The sequence below is a fragment of the Cavia porcellus genome, unplaced genomic scaffold, assembly GCF_034190915.1.
Source record: "Cavia porcellus strain 051 isolate PalLab524CR breed Dunkin Hartley unplaced genomic scaffold, mCavPor4.1 scaffold_7, whole genome shotgun sequence".
Lineage (NCBI taxonomy): Eukaryota > Metazoa > Chordata > Mammalia > Rodentia > Caviidae > Cavia > Cavia porcellus.
The window spans coordinates 50,663,722-50,688,188 of NW_026947490.1; the positions used below are offsets into that span (position 1 = coordinate 50,663,722).

General features: G+C 37.5%; 1 protein-coding gene across 1 annotated transcript in view; it reads right to left on the bottom strand.

Moving 5' to 3' along the window:
- Positions 1–309: 309 nt before the first annotated feature.
- The window catches only part of Rgs5 (regulator of G protein signaling 5), a 60,293-nt gene continuing 36,135 nt past the window's right edge, over positions 310–24,467 (bottom strand). The window contains exons 3-5 of the mRNA XM_003468660.5: positions 19,884–19,945; positions 9,723–9,889; positions 310–5,331 (exon numbers count right to left, since the gene is read on the bottom strand). Coding sequence (XP_003468708.2) covers positions 5,170–5,331; positions 9,723–9,889; positions 19,884–19,945 — 391 coding nt within the window. The 3' untranslated portion in view covers positions 310–5,169. The remainder of the gene's footprint in view (positions 5,332–9,722; positions 9,890–19,883; positions 19,946–24,467) is intronic.

Sequence of the window (24,467 nt, forward strand, 5' to 3'; positions counted from 1 at the left end):
GCAGAGTCCAAATCATATATGTTCAGTCTGTTCCTAATGATAATGGCAGCTAGACCAATAAACATTGTCAGCTCTACCAAGGGAAAGTAATCACCATAGCATATAAAAGTGAACTACTTTGTACATTCTTTTCTGAGTTTTGCATGTCAGGCAACTCTTATCAGTAAGGCTCTTCTCAATTGTTCAGGGCCTTCTTATATCAGGGATTTTACTCAGTTGATATCAAAAGCATGATACAGAAACAAACCTTTCTTGATGAGAGATATTTCATGAAAGAATGCTTGAGAGTTAAGAAGGACTCATATGAGGTTACTACATAGATATATATTTAATATGATGTATGCAGTTATGGTTACAGATACATATTTGGTGCTTAATTTATTAAAATGTGTGAGTTACATAGTTGGTATACGAGGTTTGAATACAAAAAGTCAGAATATAAACATGATTGTTCAAGAATTAAACATTCATGGGACAAATGCTGAAAATGTTTTAATAAATCTTTAATTTCTACTCACTTCTCTTGGCAGTATATTCTGAAAATGATTCATGAGATGTTAAATTTTTTTGTTGTTGTTGTTTCTCCAAATCAAACATTATCCAGGTTTATTTTCTTCAGTGGCCCATTTCTTATTTATTTTGTCTATGCTTTCTTAAGTAAGTGCTTTAATGTATTAATTATTATATTAATTATTTATTATAATTAATTATAATTATTATATTAAATGTCTATTTTAAATATTTCTTCTCACAGAGGGAGAATAGAAAGGAAAGTATAGGGTGAAATGGGAAGGAAAAATATCTGAAGTGCAAATAAATGACTTATAGGAGAGTAATTAAACTGAGTATGAATAAGGTTTTTTAGATTCCCCACTAAAACAAGACGATTATTATTAAACTGTGAGTTGAAGATAATACTGCAAAGATTTATTTGCATATTTTGCTTGTCACTCTCTGCTATGAGTTCCCATTCAAAGTTACAGACTTCTCCTCAATTGGAAAGCTGACCTTTCCCATTTCAGAATGGTTAACTGGTGCTGAGGAAAGCCTTCCTTGAAATAGTGCCTGCTCTGGTTTGCCACAGAATCTATTTGATGAAAAGTATGTTTTACACAAGAGGCAGCTGCTAAGTTTTTAACTTTTAACAAATGTTAAATTCATGCTTTTCTAATAGAATCAAAAGACTACATAATTAGAGGGTTCTAATAACTATTAGGGCAAGACACACTGAGACACACCAAGACTTAAATCCAAACCTACATAGAGTTGCCTAGCCCTTGGGTTTGGATGTTTGGGTGTTGAAAACTCAGTTCTCCTACATGCTTTCTGGCAACTGCGAGTCAAAACAGAATGGAGGTCCCCCTTATCCACTCTTTTCTTCTAGTGAAGGCTGCCTGTGATAGCAAAATGAACTTTCTCACCTAACTGCATTCTGGGTCCAGAACGGCCTCCCTGAGAATCTGGAAGATAGAGCAAGAAGTGGATAGATTTTCCTCAAGCCGAGCTACGATTCAGTGTTTCTAGCTAGTGGTAAAATTCACAGGCTGAGTACTTCCTTCCCACTTCTTCGTCTGCTCTCTTCCTTTTCTCTGGCCCATTCTCTTCCAAATCTACTAAATTGTCAGGAAACTGAAACTGGCCTGCTAAAAGGAGCACTTTTAGGAGTACAAGTCATTTCCCTGATATACAGGTAACCCTCTCTGTGATTCTCAAGCCATTAAATTTGTAATTTTGTGACAGTTTGGCAAAGCCCTAGAAGGGAATGTTTATTAGTTTATCAATTGATTTGTTAATGCTCAAATTTTTGTTGAAACTTCTGGATACCAATTATTTTTTGGATGTAATTTTCATCCAGCTGAGATGGATTGTGCACAGAGAACACATCGCCAAGTAAAATCAATGACTTTGAGGAGAACGAAAATAAAAACAAATTTTTCACAAACTTCAACCTTAGGCACTAAACCCTGAAATTTACTTAGAACAGAGTTTATAAAGAATTCTATTACACAGAGTATTGTGGAGGTGGAACAAAATGTTTTCATGCTTGACTCTTGATTTGAAAGCTGAGTTACTAATATACTTCAATCCTATGTTCCAAAAGGTGCCTACCTAGGAGAAAGAAAATGTGTTCCTCTGTGTGTGTGTGTGTGTGTGTGTGTGTAGAGGAACAGGAGATAAACGGACGGATGCTTGCATGGAAAAGCAGATAAACGCCTCCTGATTTACTCTACAGTTAATAGTGTGTCTCTTTATCCTGCTCTAATTGAAATTTTTGTCTGACCCAACACCAACTATATCAACCCTGGGCAGAAACTCTTAGATCCGGGGCATTACTTGGACTAATCCTAAGTTTCTCTCTAGTGAGGATCATATTCTCTCTACTTCCGCTGACCAAAATATAGTTCCACCACATCTATCCTTCCGAAATCCACTTACAATTTTGGTTCCATTTTCACAGGGAAAGAAAATATGAGCCCCACAGGCTCCTGCATTAAGTTTCCTGCTTTCCCAGGCAAGGGAAAGTAGAGAGGAAATGGAGGTGGTAAGAGGAGTAATATAGAAATGTTACGCATTTTTTTCTGGAAAGCTTATTCCACTTTTTCTAATTTTCCAGAACTAGAAAAATATATTTTTTTGTGTGCATATGTGTGTATCCTTGGAAACTGCTACATAAACAGGGCTTTATTCCCTGTATGTTTAAAAAAGCTTTCAAAAAACATTTAGGGTAATTTGTTTCTTATATTGGGCTCATATATTATATTCATTTTATTTCTACATGTTAGAAGAATTTCAAATATATGTGTATATATATACGCCACTTTAAATGTAAATTTATATGTAGTTATACAGACATAGATATATATAAATATATGGGAAAATGTCACCTGTTAGCTGGAGGACATTATTTCTTTTCATCTTTTTATAGCTTTTACAACATGGCCCTTACTGTATCTTTCCTGTTCTTTGCCTCCTGGGTCAGCTTATGCAAAGCTAAGGCCCTTCTCCTCCTCCACTGACACGGAGTGTGCGGTGTGTTGGTAAACAGGATCAATCGGAGTCTTCACAACAGCACCACCGGATAAAACCTCTGAAATCTAGTTTATTCTGTGGGCACTTCAAAACACTTGGCGTATTTCAAATAATATGGATGCGATTTTAAAATGTTTAATTACATTTTTCTTAAAACATTTGGCATTCGGTAAAGAAAGAACTCCCTTATATTCTTTGGTTCCTAACATTTCTAGCTGCATGAGAAAATCAAGGGCTGGTGCTGGTCCAGGTGATTCTGAGCAGAGCAGACAGTTGTTGAGAAACAGAGTGCCAAAGGACACCGTGGAACCTTTGATCTGAGCGCCTCGTCCATCTCACACAAGTGTGTGGGCCCAGAACTTCTTCATGCTCACAAGACTGATCCCACCCGGCTGTGACCCGACTCATTAGGAGTTTCTCTCAAGTAGGCAACATGGACGAGAATGAATGAAATTCATACCAACTGCAGCTGTGGACCAGTCACTCCGAACTACTTTCAAAATGAGAAATGTCAGCCTATTCAGACATGTTATCTTTTGCAATTAAAAAAAAGAAAAAAAGCCAGAAAATTCACCATGTGTTTGCCAAAGAATAGAGTAACGTTATTTCTTTACTTGCAGTATTGTCAGGAAGTAACTGAATGAGCTATATACATACTAAAAATGTGCTAATGAAAAAGAGTAACCAAAGTAGGAAATACAAGACTAAATGATGTAAACTTCTACTTACACATTTCAGAATTTTATTAAGCTTTTCAAAACCATTTTCTTGTAGATTCACTCAATTCCCTCACCTTACTACTCTCATGCCTGGTTCAGTTCGTTTTAATTTACTGCTAACTTATGTAAATCATTACTTAATCAGATTTATTAAAGATAAGCAAAAGATTCTGCCAAGACGTGTAATAATGAAACACTGAATTAAAGTTCAAACCTACTAAAAAGTGTTATGACCTATAGATTAGTTGTATATGAGGCATGTCAGGAATATAAATCTGATTTTCTCACTACAGTTACAAGTTACTAATGTAGGAAGCAAAACAGTGTGAGAAGATGGTTTGCTAGAAGATCATAATATTTTGCAAAACACAGGATATTTTAAAGTAAAATTCTGTCTCACGTAGAAAGCCTCCACATACAGTCACATTAATTTTTATGAATATTAATCTTTGTTTTTGAAGACAATCATCTTTGCAAAAAAACAGATGGCATCCTAAGGTAATTAGCCATTTTAAGTTGAACACTATTTTCCTTTTTTAGTGGATTGGCCTCTTGATATTGAAGTGGAACATCATTAATACATAGCAACAGTTTTAATTTATGTGACCGGAATTAGAATTTTTGAACTAATTGTACCTTCACAAGAATCTCAATGACTTGAAAATTGAAACTTTTGGCTTATATCACAGGGGCATAGATAAATTTATATGTAGTTCACTGTTGATTTTAGGCCATGGATTTAAAATAGAGTTTGGTAAGTATACAGGACAGACAGTCAAGGAGGTAATTATGAATTAATATGATTTGTATTCAGGTTGATTTTGTATAAACACATTGCGTTTATCATATCTCCATGGTATCTAGTTAACAGGAAGATGCTTTAAAAGAAAGATCAGTAGTTTGAATAATGTATTTTCTTGAAAATAAAGTGAAATCTTACACTTTTACTAACCAAATTCAGAAGTAATTAGGAGGTGATCACCCTGAACAGAAATTAAAACAATAAACCAGATCATTTATGCTCCCTTTTGAAACCGGTCTTTCACACCTGTATTCTCTCTTAGACTAATTTAGAGGGTGATCATTTTCTGTCTAAACCCACATTTAATGATACCGTATTTTTTTCTTTTGTATTTTTGTTTTAGGAAGAATATTGTGATTCTGATTGAGGCTGACAGAATTCCTGGATAGGGTTTAATTAAGAATGAGATAGCAAAAAGAAATGAAAAATAAAGCACTGGACAGGATAATAGATCCACGTCCAAAACAACATGGGCAAATAAGCAACACTCTTTGGGATTTTCCCGATTTGGGTATTTTGAGCAAAGCTGCGGTGCGAAGCTGTATAGGTTATTGAAAAATGCAGTGTGATTATGGAGGGCATAACTCCCAAGATGATTGTTATAGCCTCACCATATTTTTACTTGACTAACTCCTGATAAAATTCTGAGCGCACAAAGCGAGGCAGTGAATCTTTCTCCATCAGGGCATGGATTCTCTTCTGGGCCATGTCAAAGCTGTTTAAGGAAGGTTCCATCAGGTTCTTCATTGTGACATCTTTAGTGAAGTGATCAATATTTACCTGTGGACCAGGAAACAAAGTCACCGAGTCAGGGCAGACTCCAGGGTCTGATAAAGGTTGGGAAGGGATGCAGAATTTCTTAGCAATAAAATACAAGATGGGAGGAAAGTCTTAAAACGTGAGAAATACTGCGTCTGCAAAGAGGTAAGACAACTGTTGCTTTCAAATTGCACAACTCAATTTCAGACTCAGCCAAAGTCAGACATCCACCAAGTCAGACCCTCCACCAGTAGCCCACCCTCGTTTATCTTGTTTAATTCCAACAACAGCCCAAAGAATGATGCTTTAATTTTAAAGGAAAGGATTATATATGATAAGACTGAAAGATGCAGTGAATGTTTAAATTTTAAAATGTATTAATGTTAATCCCCCTCTCAATATTCGCCCTCACTTCAAACACACTTCTCCTATCATTCTCGCAAGTTTTTGAAACAGCTCCAGAAATTCTCTGTTATGAGTGCTTTTATTCATGCTGTGGTGGCTGCCTTGATGTTCTGACTCCATTTAAAACATTTGTACCCTTCATGGTCATTTTGACTTTGGGAAGGGCCAGCAGTGGACAAGGACACATCATAACACTTTTTACAAGCTTGACTTTCCATTGGATGCCATTTGGTAGAAGAATTCATTGCATTTTTTAAATCACACATTCTGATAGTCACTTCCAAAACTACTTCAGAAAATGGCAAAAAAAAAAAAAAAAAAGGTGATATAAGTGTGTTTGAAGTATGAAGGATAATATTGAAGAGAATGTACTGTACCATATTTTTAAAGTGAACATTCACTGCATTTTTCAATTTCACCTTATGTATGTCCAAGAACTGGGCCACAGCAGGAGCCAGCTTCCGGGACACCATTCATACTTCAGCATTGTGAATGACTCCCCTGTGCAGGATGTAACCTGCATGAGTTTGCCTGAGGATAATTTGATGGAATATTTTTACTTCACATTGTATGCTTTAATAGGTCTTAAGGGGTCTGAATGTAAAAAGGAAAGAAATATCATCCAAAGCAGCCAATGGTCCTGACTTGGAAGGACCACTGAAAGGAGCTCAGGTAATTATAGAACAGCTGCAGGTCAGAGTGAGACAGAGGAATAACTGGAGAGTACCGGGACAGAACAGACAGCGGAAGTGAGCTATGCTTCAAAGTCTGGGGCCATATTCTTAATTCAGGCATGGTGGAAGCGAGAATGTCAGGATTAGGAGCACCCTCAGCTGTGATGGGGTCCAGAGCCTGTCTTTACGTGTGATGTCTCTGAAGCCCAACAATATTATACCCAACAAGCACAACTAGTGTGGGGCAAATATGGGGACATACTGCAATATGCATTTATCTAGTCTCAGTGTATTGTTCCTACCAAATGAAAACAATATTTCTTTTTCTCTAGAGCAACATAAGTACCCTTATCCCAAATGATTGAACTACAAAAATTATAAGAGTATCATCTAGTCTAAGTGATACCTTTAAAACCCTGTAACACAGAATCCACCAATAAATAGTAACTACTTTAAAAATTATTTTTATATACACATAACTTCTCTAAAAACTTATTCTGATACACATTCACTATTTACTGAGTTAAGGAGATATTATTTCACTGATTTAAATATGCTCAAAAGATAATTTGAAATGTATAAATGATCTACTTATGACACTACACATAGCCATTTCTCTTTTGAAATCTAACTTCCTGTTCTTACCACTGTGTCTCTCAGTTCCTCATATTGAAGGGTTGAGGTTAATATTTAGAGAAAGAAAATGTAAGTTACTACTGGTCTGAATAAATTTGCTATATAGACCAATTGCAGCAAAATGAAATTGTAAGTCAGGCACATTGAGACGCAGGATTCTGGGAGGCTGAGTGAGGAGGATTGCAGGTACAAACCCTGGGGAATTTAGCCACTTAGTAAGAACTTGTCTCAAAATAAAAGAATAAAAGAAAAGATGGGGGCATTGCTGTCAATAAAGATCCTGAGTTTAGTTCTTAGTACAGCCAAAAAAAAAATCAGTAAATATTTAAGTCAAGTTCAGGATTTGCAGAATTTTAAAGTAGTGATAATGACAATTTATTAAATATACTCCAAGCATAATATATGTACATGAAATGCTTGCAATTAAGAAGCCTGAGGATTAGGATTAGCAAGAATTGAGGATTTAGAGACTTAAAGTCACACATATAGGAAGGTTTGAATTGGCATATTTGTATTAATTAATCACAAATATTTATTAAATGCTTATGATATGCCCCTATATGAGTATTTATTATTATTATTATTATTATTATTATTATTATTATTGGTACCAGGAATCAAACTCATGGCCTCACACCTGCCAGGCAGGCACTGTACCACTGAGCCATGTCCCTGGGTGTTCATTATTTACAATAGAGGTCAAATCGATTTTTAACTAGAGGAATGTGATTGGTGGCCATCATTTATTTGTTCTAGTAGATCAGTAAGTCAGGATTCTATTTATTTTGAAAATATATTTATTAATGTCCCATATATTTCATAACCAATCATGTTCAGGTAAGAAACCTCAAGAACAATCTCAGAGTAACTGGTGACAGTTGAAAGAGTTTTGGCCCAGGCCAGACACTGTAGCGGGTAAAGCCTCAGGTGGAACCAAGGAGTTCCATCTTCCCCACCCCTAGGAATCTACCTCTGGCACCAAAAGAATACCAATGGGCTACCTGTGCATCCATAATGCCCTCTTAGGTTGCTCCCCAAACCTAGGCTACTTATATGCCTCCACTCCACGTGTTCCACGGAGAGATCACTGACCCCGGCCCGGGGAAGATGCCGCGCCACAGGGGATCGGGGGTGTCTCTCTCCACATTCTCAAAATAAAGGTCATTTATGTTTCATACTCCTTATCTTTTCAGCCACCACCGGTCCCCCACAGTTCTATCAATAGTCTGGCTACATCTCTTCCATTTTCAGGCATTTTAACAAATCCGAGAGCTCTGTAAAGAGGAATGAGGTTGCCAGGAAGCTTGAAGTTTGCAAATTAGGAACAGAGTTTGAACAAGGATTTGTATGCTCAATTTAAAAGTAAATGGATTCTTTGTTAATTAATCTCTTCCTTATGTACATAAATTCCATACTGTCAGAACAAAAGATGACCCAACAAAAATGCTATCAAAAGTGGGAGAGAGCCAGCAAATGCCTCTAGAATAGGTGATTGAGCAGAAGAGGGGATCCTGGAGAGAATGAAATCTAGTTCCTTCCTAGAATTTTTTGCATTTTCTAGATTTTGAGCCACATACTTTACAACCTCATGCTCTTGTTTTCCACCCTCTCATGTCATGAAGGGAGCACATCTGTTGGTATTAAATTACATCATTAATCCATCTACTCAAACATATCCACATATTAAAAAGGGCCAGTGAAGGGTGATACACACAACCAAAGGAATAAATACCAAATGCTAGAACTTGAATTGAGCACACATGTGGGAGAAAAGAAATCTTCGAGATTTTCTCCTTTCATATTGTCTTAAATAGATTATTGGCTACACAGAGGGTTGTCCAGTCACTCTGTGCTTGACTCCAGATATTTTGAGATATTTAATTTCCCAACCGACTAAAGGAGGAATGTGGAATTACAGTGACCTAACTACCATTGGATGAACAAGTCTTACTGTGACCACCCTGAATTTTTTAACAGGTTTTTCAGTTTGGTTTCATTGGTTGCAAAGAAAAGAGTAGACAAATTCCTCCTAGACCTTCTTTGAGGCTATAGTCTTCAGTAGTAAATTCATGATACTGTGGTTTTAAACACCTCTAGCACCATGCTCTTGTGCTATTTTGGCCATTGTGTGTGGAAGTCCTAACTAGAGTGTAAATGTCAAAGCCCGAGGGCCAGGAAAATAAAAGATGAGACTAGAGAGTGAAGGAAAGGAGGAGACTGAATGAAATAAATAGAAGAGGAAAAAAAGCAGAGACAAAACAAGTGGTAGGAATATCCATTGAGCTATGTTACTGGTTATTTAACTTACTGGTTATTTAACTTAATCCTCACAACTGTACAAAAGAGTCTCTATTATTCTTATTTGTCCAAAAGAAGAATCTAGATACAGAAAGATTCAATGATTCTCTCAGGATTGCACACTACTACTATTTCTTTCACTCTTCTACTGAAGAAAGATCTAGAAGCTCACAAAGTACTACACAGGATGAGTTCTATCTGCTTGATCACTTCCCTCTGCCTTGGTACTCAGGAGATGCCTGATTATGTGACCTACTCACTAGCAAAAGTAGCCTTTAATAAGTTTCACAGGTTTACACTGTATCTCAGGTCTAACTTCTTCTCAACAATTTGTTTATCTGATCCCTAATTGGCCACACTCACCACCACCACCAACACCCCCGGCCCCTCAGGACCAACCTCTTTGGGAGCCTCTGTTTGAATGAATTCTTCATAAATTTCCTTGGCTTTCTCAGCCATCTTGGCAGGGGACTTGATCTTCTTGTAGTCCTCACAAGCAATCCAGAACTCAAGATTTTCCTCACTGAATTCGGACTTCAGGAAACTTTTGAAACTGGCAAGCCCATCTACCAGGAGAAAAAGTCAAAGTCAATTTGGGGAAATTTGTTAATTTATTTACTAGGCACTATATGTGGCATATATTAATCAATGTAGGAACCTTACAGTGTTGTCACTCTTCTTCACTATCATCCTAAGAGGCAGGTATTGTAAACATCTTATTTTATAAATGAAGTCAGAGAGATCAAATGACCACACATAGACACACATCTGGTAAGTAGCAGAGGCAGGATTCAAACCCAGGCAGTCTGACTTAACAGTCTGTGTACTTTTCCATTATCCTAAACCACTTCTCAAGAGATATGCAGTTTATCTTCTGGGACAAAATACTGTCCAATAATGGCTGCATGCTTTTCTATAGCACTTTAACTGAGAAAGAAATAAAAGGCCAACACAAATGTCACAGAGAAAGAGAAGGAAAGAGCTTAGCAATGCTATTTTATGACCAAAGGTTTTGTTCATTCTCACCTGCCTTTCTTTATCCCCTCATTAGAATGAAAAAGGGATAGAGAAGTTGGGACAAAGCAGAGAACTCTGAGCTTCAGACCTGCTCACCAGGGACAGTCACAGATGCCTCTGGCATCGACAGAGGTTTATTTACCACATCGTCTTTTAAACAATTGCAGGCTGTGCATATTTAGGTGATAAATGATTTCTGTTTATGGCTCAAGAAACACTATTGATAAAAATGCCATTCTGAACACATACCATGTAACCAAAAGGAAAGAATACATTTAAATCTTGGTTTATCAGTGTAAGTAATAGTAATGCTCAGTATCATGTAAAATGGCTTATTATCCTATTTATTTCTTTCTATAGATGATTTTTTAATCAGTGATCATGCTTCATGCATTATAAAATCAGTCACTATGGCAAATAAAATAACCTGCCCTAATGGAGATTACACACTGTGGGGGAAGTAGAAAGACGGTGAAGAAACACACCAAATATTTACACAGTGAAGGAAAAACTATAGGAAGGATAGTCACAGAATCACAGGAGGGGCCAAACTCTAAGTCAGTTTGAGGGAAGGTGAGATAGTGACATTCAAATGATCTGCAAGGAAGAGACCAGACACAGATGCCACACATAGAATAATTATTATGCTCATCGATTAATTATATGTCAAGTTGTAAAAAACATTGAACTTAATACATTCCAACAATTGTGCTCCTAGGTTTCTAGGTTACTGTTGCTTCTATACAATAAACTCCAGTTTCCACTTTGAGGAACATATTTATATATGAAAACATGCATCTACATACAGATATAAATATCATATATATGTATATATATATATATATTATATATATATATATATATGAGAGTTCTCAGACCTTGCTTTGCATTTCCTACATTTCTAGTATTAATCTCTAAAGTGGTAGGTGAATTAAATCCACAAATATAGAGGATTTTAAAAGACATGGGAAAAAGGAGAAGACACTGGAATGCTGGGGGTGTTGGTGGCACATGCCTATAAATTCAGCGCTTTGAGAGGCTAAGTCAAGAGGATTGCAAGTCCAAGCCGAGCTTGGAAAATTGAGTGAGACCTTGTCTCTAAAACAATTTTTCTTTAAAGACTTAGGGATGTGGCTCAGTGTGGAGGTCTTGAGCTTATTCTCCAGTATGACCCACATACACAAAGAAAGAATGAAAGAAAGAAAGAGAGAGACAGAAAGAGAGAGAGAGAGAGAGAGAGAGGAAAGAAAGAAAAAAAGAAAGAAAGAAGAAAGAAAGAAAGAAAGAAAGAAAGAAAGAAAGAAAGAAAGAAAGAAAGAAAGAAAGGAAGGAAGAAAGTCAGGCTGACAGGACTGGAGTCAAATAAGGAAAAAAGAAAAAAATAGACCTATATTTTTTCTTTAATGTGTAACCAAAATTCCAAAAAAATGTGTCTTTTTTAGGAAGAGAACACATGTCTATTTATTATATAAGAAAAGTTAAAATTTCTAAGGAGAAAAAGAATTTCCCAGGTTGTATAAGGTACCACACAGTCTACCCATGGGAACATGCCTGGAGTGTCACTTGCTTTGCGGGACAGAAACAAGAATGACAGTCACCACTATTTCAGTGTCTGGGTTTCATCCAAATTGGCCTCACCCAGAGACTTTTATAGCTCATTAGTTTTGCTTATGGAGCACATTCACACACTGAATTCATTTTCTTTGATCACATTTCAACCCATTTTTCCTCTGGAATACTCCCTTGCTTCTTTTTATAGACTCTGAAGTTCCATTCCTTAGTCCTTGCTTAACCTATTGACTTCACAAAATAAGCACAAAATATACGTGATAACTAAACCAGAATTAAAGAGTCATTCTTTAATTTTTAATTTACCTTTTATACATTTTATGTCCCTAGGATCTTCACAGTCACTGCAATCATACTCAATTTTGAAGAAAATGACTGACTAGAGTGAAATTAACTTGGGTTAGGTTTACTATCAATTTCAAGAACCAAGCAAGGCACTATGCATTCTAATCCTCTCTCCCTGTGCCTACCTTAAAATATTTTTATTTTTATTATTAAAAATATCTAGGAACATTGATAGTTTTGATACACAATTTTCTTTAGAAACTTGGTGTTATGGATTAAAATCTAGTGGTCAACTTAACGCCAGCTGGATTCCGTCAGCATGGTGCTGAGCGCAGATATTCCACCTGAGGAAAGTTGCCAGCATAAATAGAGACGTGGAGAAGGAGAAGTTAGGCATTAATGCATTGAGACATGTTAAGATGCATTGAGGCATTGTGGGTTCTCCTACGTGTTGCTCTTCAGGCCATTGGTTCTCCTGGAGAAGCTCTGGTCCTCACTTGAGCATTGCTTCCTGGCTCTGGAGTGGAAGACGTGTGCTGCTTGATCTCCAGGATGAACTCGTCATGCTGGCTTCCTGGCATGTACCTGACTGTGCTTGTCGTCGTCGGAGCTTGGGGCCTCTGTGTCACTGAGAATGGCTATGGTGCCTTTCAGGATAGCCCTGGTCTTTGTTGTGAGTGTGACTTCTCAGCTCCAGCATAGAACTCGCAACCTATCAGTACAGCTCCTTCATCCTGCTGGCATAGACTTTCTGGCTTCTACTGCTGACCTTTGGTCCTTCCCAGCACAGATCCATAAACGAGACTGCTGTGAGTCCTTCTTGTGGGCTCTGGACCTCCAGTTGGACTTGTGGGAGGCATTGTCATGAGCTCTAGGTTTTCATCTGGACTCATGTGGGATACTGCTGTGGGATTTAGGCCCTTGGCTAAATATTCTATGTCTTTGATGTTGCGGACTGATTTGCATTTTCTTGTGCTAACTCCCAGTGACCATTATAAAAATAATATTATAAACTGCATGTCCTGATTCTAAGTTTTCTCTGTACAACCCCTGACTACAACACTTGGTTTTGGGAATTAATTAAAAAACTTTTGATAACTTGTTTCTGGATAATACCAGGTTCTCTCTCTCTCTCTCTCTCTCTCTCTCTCTCTCTCTCTCTCTCTCTCTCTCTCTCTCTCTCTCTCTTTCTCCCTGTCTCTCTCCTTCTTCCCCTCTCTCTACTCCCCACCATGTTTTCCACTGTTATTCCAGCACTATTTGTCATAATTTAGTGACACAAGGGTCAACCTATATGCTAAAAGTAAACATATAATCTTGTTCTCTGTCCGGTTAAAGTTTTTACTGTTTCATACGCAAAAGGTGTCAGAGTCTGCTGAAATGGAAAATTTCTCAGGCACTTTCTAGCTGCCAGGAAATGAAGTCTTATGAGCTCCTTAAAAACCAAGGTTGAAGACTGCAGAGATAAATAATTCCATAGAATGCGCCAGTGGCAAAATAATCCTCATTAGCCCCATCGTCTTATAATCAGGCACTGACTCACCCATCTAAATCTTTGCAAAATGGAGATTAAATATCAGTCCTCTCAAAGACGTGAGGACACACTGTAAAAATTTCACAGTCATGTCATTAAGAGCATGGAAAATAACTTTCCAGTGTTGTGAGTCCATTTCCTGGGTTTGGTTTTGTCACTCATTGAATTCCAAAGTACTATTCAATGGCTTTGTCAATGTGTATATTTTAAACCAAAACTCAAAAATTGGCCTGATAGCCTGTAGGTCTCAGAGATGTTTAAAACTTGTTTTTCTCATTTTGCTTTTGAGCATTCTCTGGAGGTTCTCTTACTGAGATCCTTTAGGCCACTCTTAAGGCATTTTCTCCTCGTTGGCTTTCTTACTGGTCCATTTCTCAGCGTCTTTCTCTGTTGAATTCCCATAACCCTGCGGGATGTCTTCTTCGGTTAGAGTTGAAAAGACTTCAGGCCAAACATCTTTATTCTGTAAAGAATATACATTTTCTTTGTGTTATCACTTTCCCTTGCCCACTCTATAGCCTTGTGGAGCTCCCAGCATGTATCTTTGACTGAGCCCCATCTCCTTCCCTGCTGAATCTTCATGGAGCCTTAGAATACCCGTAACATAGCTCTTCAGACATCCACCACCCAGGAAGCAGATGAACCCATCTGACCCCCTGGATTTGGACAAACATTATGAGTTGCAGTTTGCATTATAATCCTTGTGTAAGAACAAATTAATACTACCTGTAAGACAACATTGAGAATAAAAGGAGCATTGTGTAAATCCAAGCAGTTTGGTATAAAGGGAGAAAAATACAGAAAACTAGATTAACACAAATATCTTCAATAAGGGGTGGAGGAGATGGGGAGGAAATGAAATGGCATTGATAATCGGTGAGTGTATTACATTTGTTCTTGGTTCAAAGTATGAGCTCTAGCGCCAAGATTGCCAGGGAGTGAATCCAGACATATTTATTAGTGGAATAAGTTGGGCAATGTTTTTCAACCTATTGGCATCTCTGTTGTCTCATCTGTTACATGGAGATAATAATGGAACATATCCGAATGGGTTTTGATAAGGATTAAGTAATTCGAATAAAACTCTTATATGTTGCCAAACATGGTTGTCACTGTGTAGCTCAATACATGTTGGTTTCTATCATCATTATTCATAACAACTTAAAATCATTATTCATAGTAATATAAATTATTCATAATTTATTATAACTTATATTGGCAATAATTTACTGATATTTAATTATAATTATATTTAATAATACTTTATATTCATGATATATACTTTATTATAACATTTATTATTTATCATAATTGATCATTATTTATAATAATTTAAAATTATTCTTTGTTATTATTCAAAGTCCAACTCAAATATTGCCCAAAGTCATTACTCAAAATCTTCTGCTTTTTCTTGAAGATATTTATTATAAGGAGGGAAGAGATCAGCTTTTGTTCTGTTTAGGGAATTGTTTCTTATGCAAATGCTATTAATTCTTCAAGTTCTATGTTCAACTTTCACTTATCTTTGCCTCTTTTTATTATCCAATCCCTTGCACTAAATAGGACATATTAGTGGGAATATTTCTTTCCTCACGGAACCAACTGACACAAATTTTAGAGAAAAATAAATATGTGATTCTGCTATTTCTCTAGTATTTTATTTTATGGGCAAGCTATCTCTGAATCAGTTTCCATTTCTGAAAATTACAAATTGTTATTGTACTTTAGTTCTGAAATTCTTGCAGTCATTAAATAAACTAATATATGAAAAGTGTTTAGAATAGGGCATGGCACATGATGAAGAATAAATCAAACTATTAGTTTGATTACTATAATTATTACCTTAAATGACAGTCATGGTAGCCATTGGCTAAAATGATGGTAAAGATGAGTCACAAGAGAGAAGGAAAAAAACTGGAAACTAAAGGGAGAAGTAAAAGGAAAACCCAAACACTAAAAAAAAAAAAAAAATTAGTGAGCCTGGATCAGGCAACTTGATTCCCCATGGGAGACTCCAAATCCCAAGGGTGTCTCAAGGAAGTGTTCTGACTTTTACAAGCTCCTGGGAAAAGAGAAACCACATAAAAACTTTGCTGTTGCTGGACTGGGTTTCATTCTTCCTGGGCTCATAAATATGGTCATTTGAGACAATTATTCACTGTCACTATGTTACATAAGCTCCCATGTGCAATTGTTTTTTGTGTTAATAGTGCAGTACGTTGGTTCTGGGCACCTTGAACCTATAAAACAGAAACAGTGTCACGATAAAACTGAGAAGGAAAACATGCAAGAAGTTGGTATAGTTTCAGAACACAGTTGAGTATACTTAATTAAAATTACTTATGAAATGCATAAAGGTGAGCAGAGTCTTGAGAGCTAGAAAAGGTTAACAGCTTAACTCTTTCATTATTTTGTACCAACTTGGTCCCAATTAATTTTATTTTGATTCAATATTTTTAAAATTTTTTTATTCAAGAATGCTTTAGCAACTCTATCAAGGGTGACATAAAATATCATGTGTTAGCACAAACTAACGCACATTTTTTTTATAGATAAAGACACTGCTCCTCAAGTTTAAATGGTTTATATCCAGCAAAGCAAAATACCAGAGGGAATTTTGACGTTTTTAGGTGTACAAATTTCTCAAATGTTATCTGTCTTCCTTACCTGTCTTAGAACATCATAACTAATCTTAGACATTTTTTGGTGATGGATTTAATTTAAAAAGATTCAAATTAAGTCCATCTCATAAGAACTGAGTAGATAACATTTGGCTTACAAGTACTCACGATGCACAATAGCTGATGTGCATGGATTAGGCAAATATAATTTACCCAAGTTGATGGTATTGGGCAGAATCATTTGGGGGGGGTGTAATTCCACTGCTTCATCTGTAGGAAGAATAGTCAGGGAAGTACAGAAAGCAGAGACAGAGAGTAAGAGGAAGAGACAGAAAGAAACAGAAAGAAAAAGAGAGAGACTAAGAAGCAGTAAGAACAGAGAAACAAGGGACTGTCTTGCTTATGGCTGCATTCCCTGCAAGGCAAAGACTCCTTGTTTCTGGGAAATGTTTTAGAGCCATACCTTAAACCAGAGATTCCCACCTGGGAGCCACTGAGGGTAGCGGTCTGTGGTCTGTTAGCAGAGGTGCTATAAATAGCAGGAGGTGACCAGTGCAAGCCTGATAAGCATCTGTACTTGGGCTTCGTGGCTCCTTCATGGCCTGAGCTCTGCCCTGTCACAGCAGCTGACCCTATACCCTCAAAGAAACCAGAATCCTACTGTAAACTATACCCCCAGGGGATCTCTGTGGAGCGAAACTAATGTCATAATAATACAAATGAAGGGCACAATAAACATAATGTGGCTGAATCATCCTGAATCCCCCCAATTATCTCTGACCTCCACCTTCTTCCTCACCCCTCCTGCATGGAAAAATAATCTTCTGAAAACCCATCCCTGGGGTACAAAGGTTGGGGATTGCTTCCATAAATCCTCTGTTTTGTTCAAGCTGATTTGAGTGGACAGGTGTACTTTTCAAGGAAAGAGTTGACTAGAATATTTACAGAATAATTAACCATTTATTTCTTTAGGGAAATTAAGAGACAGCATTAGAAATATAATTTACTTAAGATTATTATCTCAAGTTTAAGGTTATAGACACATACATAAATGTAAACACACATAAATTAAAATATAATTATGTACAATTAGATGACACATTATGAACAGTACAGATGTGCATACATATATAAATACACAGATATATATATATATATATATATATATATACACACACACACACATTATTTTCTCTCTGAGAAATAGGAAATATTGATGAGAATCTTGGGCTTCAAGTTCACAAAGGATAACTATCTGCATCCAAGCTAAAAATACTGGTTTCTAAACAAATACTGCAGTATTGACATTAAGGTACCCTGGCTCACCTCTACCTTTAGCTTTCCTATCCATAGCTTTCTCACACCTAAAAGCCTGAAATGAGAGAATGTGGCCTTAAGATTTAGTGTAACTGAAAAGACTGGGTGTAGGCACACAGCATTTACCCTCCTCCTTAACCGTTTTGCACATATGAAAGGAACTTTGCTGACTCACATTTTTTATAATAGTAACAGATACCTCAACCTAGGTATTTACCATGGATAACTTATCAACATGTCATCTGTCAACTGCTAAAAGCCCCTATACTGGGGCAAGACGATAGATCAGTTAATAAACTGCGTTCCTCTAGCCAATTTTATGGAATGCCTGCATATTCAACAGCAAAACTAGTTCATTAATTCATTCACTCATTCAATTAATATTTATTGAATACCTAGATATGTCAGAACACAGTACTCCGTTGAGCAAAATAAACAAGAAGAGACTCAGAAATTAATCCAAATGGAAAAATTCCAGGTTAGTGGTCTTGGAAAGAGATTGACTCTATTGTTGGTAAGACAGAAGACACTTCATCAGAAACAAAAGAAAAAGTGTTCATATATATAATTTAACGTACATTCTTCATTATTTACTTTTTACCCGTTAATCACAATGACCTGATAAAAGACATTTCAAAAATTCTTATTTTTGCTAAATTTCATATTCCATTCTTATTATGGTTACTAGGAAAAAATATGGGCTGGGATTTTAAGTTGAATCATTCTTTTACAGTGAATTAGTCAACAAATGTTTGCTTTCTTCATTCGATGCATTTCCTGTTTGTGAAATTATCTGGTTAAAAAACAATAAGTCCTGTCTGCCAATGGGCTGGTAATCTACCACAGAGGAAGAGAGCTACAAACAGAATACAACACAGTAAGCATTAAGTGGCAAAAAGCATTAAGTGGCTCATGTTCCCTTGCTTGAGCGCCTGCCTTCACACTGTGTGGTGGGCTTCTCTTCCAGCTTTCACTTGGTCCAAACTCATTCTGCAGAGCCTGGTTTGCTTTTTTTTTTCTACCTTTAATAAAACTTTGCAACTGTTAATACAAAACAAAGGCTGTGGAAGTTCAAGGGGGAAGATAATTTGTTTTGGATTGTCCAGGAAAGCTAGGCTTTTAGTACTGTTAGCTGCTACAAGAGAATGAGAATCAGCTAAAGACATTATTTCAGCCAAAAAGAGTACAAGGAGAAATCCTATGGAAACAGAAAACAGTTTAGTTTGCCTAAAGATCAGCCATATAGCTGTCATGGTGAATAATGAGCATTAGAAATTTGAGCTTGATACTCTAAGCCAGAGATAGTAAACCTTTTAGAGACCAAGTGCTACACTGCCCCCTTATTTATTGCAAAGTGCCAAGACTGCAATTAAACCTGCATACTAAAGTTTTAGTCTAGAAAAAAAATCGTATATTAACATCTGATATCTTAAAAGAAAAATATAATAACGCTCGTGCCATAGGTTTGCCACAACTGCTCAAAACCTTGGAAATTAGTAAGGACACTTATCAGGAGAAGGTAAATATATTCACTGTTGTATTGATTTTACTGGGTTTAGCTCGAAAGAATTTCTGTAGTGGTCAGTACCACTGTCATGTATGGAATGAAGATGTAAGAGGCATGCTGCCAAAAGGGGAAACTGAGGCAGGGGACCACAATAATCCATTGTTAAGTCACAAAAGCAGTTTAAGGTTTGAACAGATATGACTGCACTCTGACTGTCCCTGAGATAATGAACCTGCTATGCCCAGCCCTTACTAATCCATTAGGAGACTGAACAGAGAAAAGTCGTTTTTCCACTGGTGGCCCATGTCTGTAGTCCTGGATACTTGATAGGCTAAGTCAGAAGGAGTCATTTAGCCTAAGGAGCCTGAGACCAGCCTGGGTAACATAGCTGTACTCTGCCTTGAAGAAGAAGAAGAAGAAGAAGAAGAAGAAGAAGAAGAAGAAGAAGAAGAAGAAGAAGAAGAAGAAGAAGAAGAAGAAGAAGAAGAAGGGGACCCCGCAGCACGCATCTCCAGGGCACCCTGGATTCACTTTCTCCCACAGCATCTCACTTTCCTAGCCAGCTCCACAGCCACACTGCCTTGGTACTCTTCTTTCGTTAGGGCCACTTTAAAGAACTGAAGAAAGGTCAAAATTGGGGAAGAAGGACACAGGCAGCCCTAAGGTGCTTTTTGTCTCTGTACCTTTTCTGACCTTCATATATAACTTACAGCTGTTCTGCAGGACCTTGTCCAGGGAATCCCGCCACTGCAGGGCCTCATCCGCCGAGGGTCTAAAGCAAGAATAAAGACAGGAAAAAATGATCTCAGAAGCAAAGAGTTTACCGCATTCACAACAATGGCTTAACCTGTTCTCACATAGAAATGACACAGCTGATCACCCACCTTCAGGACAAGGGTGCTTGACTTATTTTCTAGTAATTGGGTCTGCTTAGCGGGTTTGCTTTCCTATTCCTACATGGTACTGTAGCTTCCTTTCTTTTGCAGCTATTTGGTTAGGTCCATTCTCTTTAGAAGTAGGCTCTATTTTCCACGAAGCCATTTTGTAACAGAAAGTAACCCCACCCCACTCCAGCCAGGATTCTTAAGTTTCTTAGTTGCCCAGGTAATAGTTCCTGTTTCAGTTCCGGTTGCTTCTGTCTCTTACAAACAACCAGGCACTATGATGCATATTGTATAAACAAAACCCCAACTGGCAAGTCATTCTGCCTCTGTACTTTCTGCTTGCTTATCCAGTACAAGCCCCAGATCACCAGAGATCAGGGCCTGATATTCTGGAAAGGATCTCTATCAATGTCCACTGATGTAAATAAATCTGCCTCCAAATCCTGGGTGTGGTTTCACTGTTTCTGCTTGTCGTTGCATCGTGTCTTGAGATTCTTGTATACCACATGACAATGGCTCCAACTGCCTTTATTGCAAGCATAATTTAATGAAATCCAGTTGACTCACTATAAGAATCCACATTAGACATTTGATTTAATCAGTGAAGGGTATTTAGTTCTACAGCTGAATCCCAAGACCATCTCATTAGGGCTAAAAGGAAGATGGTATGTGTAACTGCCTCTATCTGGAAATGTGATCATAGCAAGTCTATGTTTAAAATATATATTTATTTTTATACACATATAAATTTATTTTTCTTGCTCAAGTAGGACAGGGTAATATTTTTTAAAAGATTTAGAAGGATATAGGTTAATATATCTTAAATCAGAATGTTGTACACTCATGTTGCTAACTCAAAAGAAGGCAATAGCCAATAGTTTCCTGCTTTCATTTTACATTTATTAATGCAGGTAGGCATAAATTTTTCCATTTTAACCATGCATTCTTCTCTCGAAACAGATGCTCCGATGGAGCTGGTGCCATCTCATCAGTGGCCAACTTCACCCTCCCTGTGGGCCTTGCCTGAACACTTCCTGTGTTGTGGCCTGACCACTTCATTTACAAAGCATTTATTAGACTATGAACACCAGTGGAGACATTTTTCCCAAGTCAGAATTTTTGCAACTCTTAAACCATTTCTCAACCATTCATGAAAATTCTTGCTTCCAGTTTTTATGAAATGTCTCGGAGTTCAAAGTAATCAGTTTAGCAACTGAAGTTAAGACAATCACTCATCTTACCCTTTACTTTGCTGCCTCACGTTCAGCCTCATTTTACGTACATAAGGAGAGCATGACAGCAGGAGATGCTTTGGGTAACGGAGTGTGACAATTCCTTAACTCCTCTGCTCCTCATTGTAGAACATGTGCAAACTGTATGTCCTGATTAAATGATTTTTTATAAAATTTTATGTGTTTGTCCTTTGAAAATTAAACTCAACAAAACTAAGGATAACAAACGTGATGAAAAGAATCTTACTTTGCTGCTGCTTTGCTGGCAGAAAATAAAAATATTATGAATTTATTTGTAACAAGTAACAACTTTCCCTCTCCTATTTTCATTCTGGCTGGTATAGAGGGATATGGTTAGGAGAAATTGCATGAATATGGGGTTACAAGTGTGTTCCTGTATTTTTGTTTTGTTTTCCTGCTAACCAAAAAAGAGACATAATTTCCACCAGTCAGTGACTCCTTTGGGTTCTTCTGTATTGCTTCATCCTGAGAACTTTTCCTATATGTATTATTTTGTAGGGAGCCGAGTGACAGCCCTTTGCTGCCTCCCTGCCTCTCTCTCCTATGGGCACTGCGTCTGCCTACATTAACCATAATCCTCTCCTGCTTACGTCACGTATCCGGATGTGATGGTGACCCTGTTGTATTCACCCCTTAACCTCTTCCTGTCCCACCTCCTGCCCTTGGCCTATAAAAGATGTGATCATTTCCTAAATAAACGGAAGCTTGATCGGATTATTTTGACTTGCTTTCATCTCTCTTTGTCTCCCCCTTGTCTTTTATTTAATCCCCATTCCCCCTTCAGGAATTTCCCACGGATTGATCTGCAGGCCGGATCATTATTTCATACCTGCAGATATGGAACCGGTCTTACACATCTTAATTTCTTCACTGCAGCAGGTGCAATATTTTGAATATAATAGACACCTACCAACTCCGATTGTTTACGGGGGCAGCAGGATATTAAATTACTAGTCAAAAGAAGCTAGCTCAGATCATTGAAACTCCTCGTATTTTATAAATATTCTCATAAAATGAAATCACTTTCCTGCACAACACCTTTCTCTCCGGTTGGTTTGGAGGAGCCTAGGAAGAAGCAAAGACATGAGCAGGTGCACTAAATTGAAGCATGTTACTGATCCAGTTTGTCCCAAATGGTCTTATTAGAACCAAAGTAATGATCAATATCAGCAGCCCACAACAGATAAAATTAAATTCCTGAAAAGGATATGTGCAAAGCCTGCTTGGGGGTGAAATTAGTCCAGATTGATTTAAGGGCACAGTCAAGCAGGACACGTCTCTCACAGCATACAGCCCAGTGTTCTGATTACCAGCCTAGGAGGTAGCAGAAGTTCATCCTGTCCTGATTCTCAGAATTTGCTGGCCCTCATTAAATCTGACTTCTTTGGAAACAAGATAGATGCACATCCAGATGACCAATAAGCATTTTGGCTTGCAGGTCAAAGCTGACTACAGAGGGTTGACAGAGAGCCTCTCCATGAGGATGCATGAGGGAGAAACAGGAAGCTAGTTTAAAGGAAAAGCAAAACAAACGCTTATAGAAATGATTAACTGGGGTTTTTGATGTTCAGTGAAAATGCTACCTAGTTCAGAAGGTGCCCATCTTGAGTGGAAATGCTCTTTTTTTTTTCCACTCATCTTGTTTACTTGTTGAATCCTTTTCATGGCTTTGATATACCCACTGCCTACAGAAATAGTTGGTCATTCATGGAGAACTTCCCCACTCTACTACATGGTATTGTATATCTCGTGTAATATCAGTCTGTGATAAGCAAGTCTTGCTATGAAGATCAAAGGTTTATGTACAGATGTTGGCTTACATGGTAACCTGGTAGATTTTCTTCCCCCACCCCCACCCCCAGTTTATCTGTCTCCCATCCATGGTGTGCCCATCACTGTTGGCCATGGGATAAGGGCTCAATAAACGTTTATGGACTTAAGAATGGTCATGAGCAGGATGCAGTGTAGGATACCCTATAATAAATGTGTCAAAATGATAAGTAAGTGAATAACAGCTCAGTTTTCCCAGAGTTAACCTGGTTGTTGAAAGCTGCGAATGACGTAAACCTTAGATTTCAATGACTGTTGCAGTGAACTATTACTACACTAGCTGACAATTCTCTCTGTTGGCTGTAATCATGAACGATGTCCTAACTTCTCCAAACTTTGAACTTTGCTTTTGGTTAGGTTTTGAACCCAGGTACTGGCTGGCATGTGTTTGAATTTCCCTGGTAATACTGTCACACGTCACGTGTTCTTGTTTTTGATGGGGTCGATGAACCTAAAATTGTTAGTGGCATTTGTGCAAGTGCCTGCTCTGCTCTCCTTTCCCGCTGTCCTGTACATTCTGTTCACTCAAGTTCTAGAATGTTTGTTGAAATGGGCAGCAATAATGGATTATATTTTTTTAAATGCTACTTTTTTTTTTGTCTTTTTCGTTTTTATCGGTACCGGGGATCGAACTCAGGACTGCCTGCTTGCAAGGCAGGCGCTTATGCAGCTGAGCTAAATCCCCAACCCCTAAATAGTACTTTTCAATATGCATGTGTAGACCAAATCATGCATGTATGTCTCTGTTCGTGACATCAATGTTCACTTTGCAAATAACTGACAATCTGCTGTAACTTTTCCTCACGAGCAGGGCTAGTGTGGAGGTCATTCCAAAGTTCTAAACAATCACCGCCAGCACAACAATGAAATGTAAAACATTGATGATATAAGGGAAAAGGGGACTTTTACAGTATAAAGAAATACTGCAAGAATATCTATTTCTGCCCCAGTTTTGTAGTTGATTTTACTGTAAGCCATGATGACAGTAATCATAAACTAAACTTACATAGCTTATTAATTTTGTTTATTGCTTTTTAGGAGGCTCTATGTCAGACGCACAGAATGGAAAAAAGTGGCAGCAGGTTAGAGTAAAGGAAGGCAGGGGGAGAACACAGGATCACAGGATCAGAAACCGAGAAAAAGAATTTGCACAAAGTACATGGAGTCAATGCTGCAAGGAATCAAAGATGATTCCTTAGAGCCAGCGTCAGTGGGGAGGTAAGGTTTAAACCTGATAAGGAGATAAGGAAATACTGCGAACTGAGTATTCCATACTGAATTAAAGCAGAGAAAGGTTTAAGAATTGAAAGAATGAAGGACTACATGA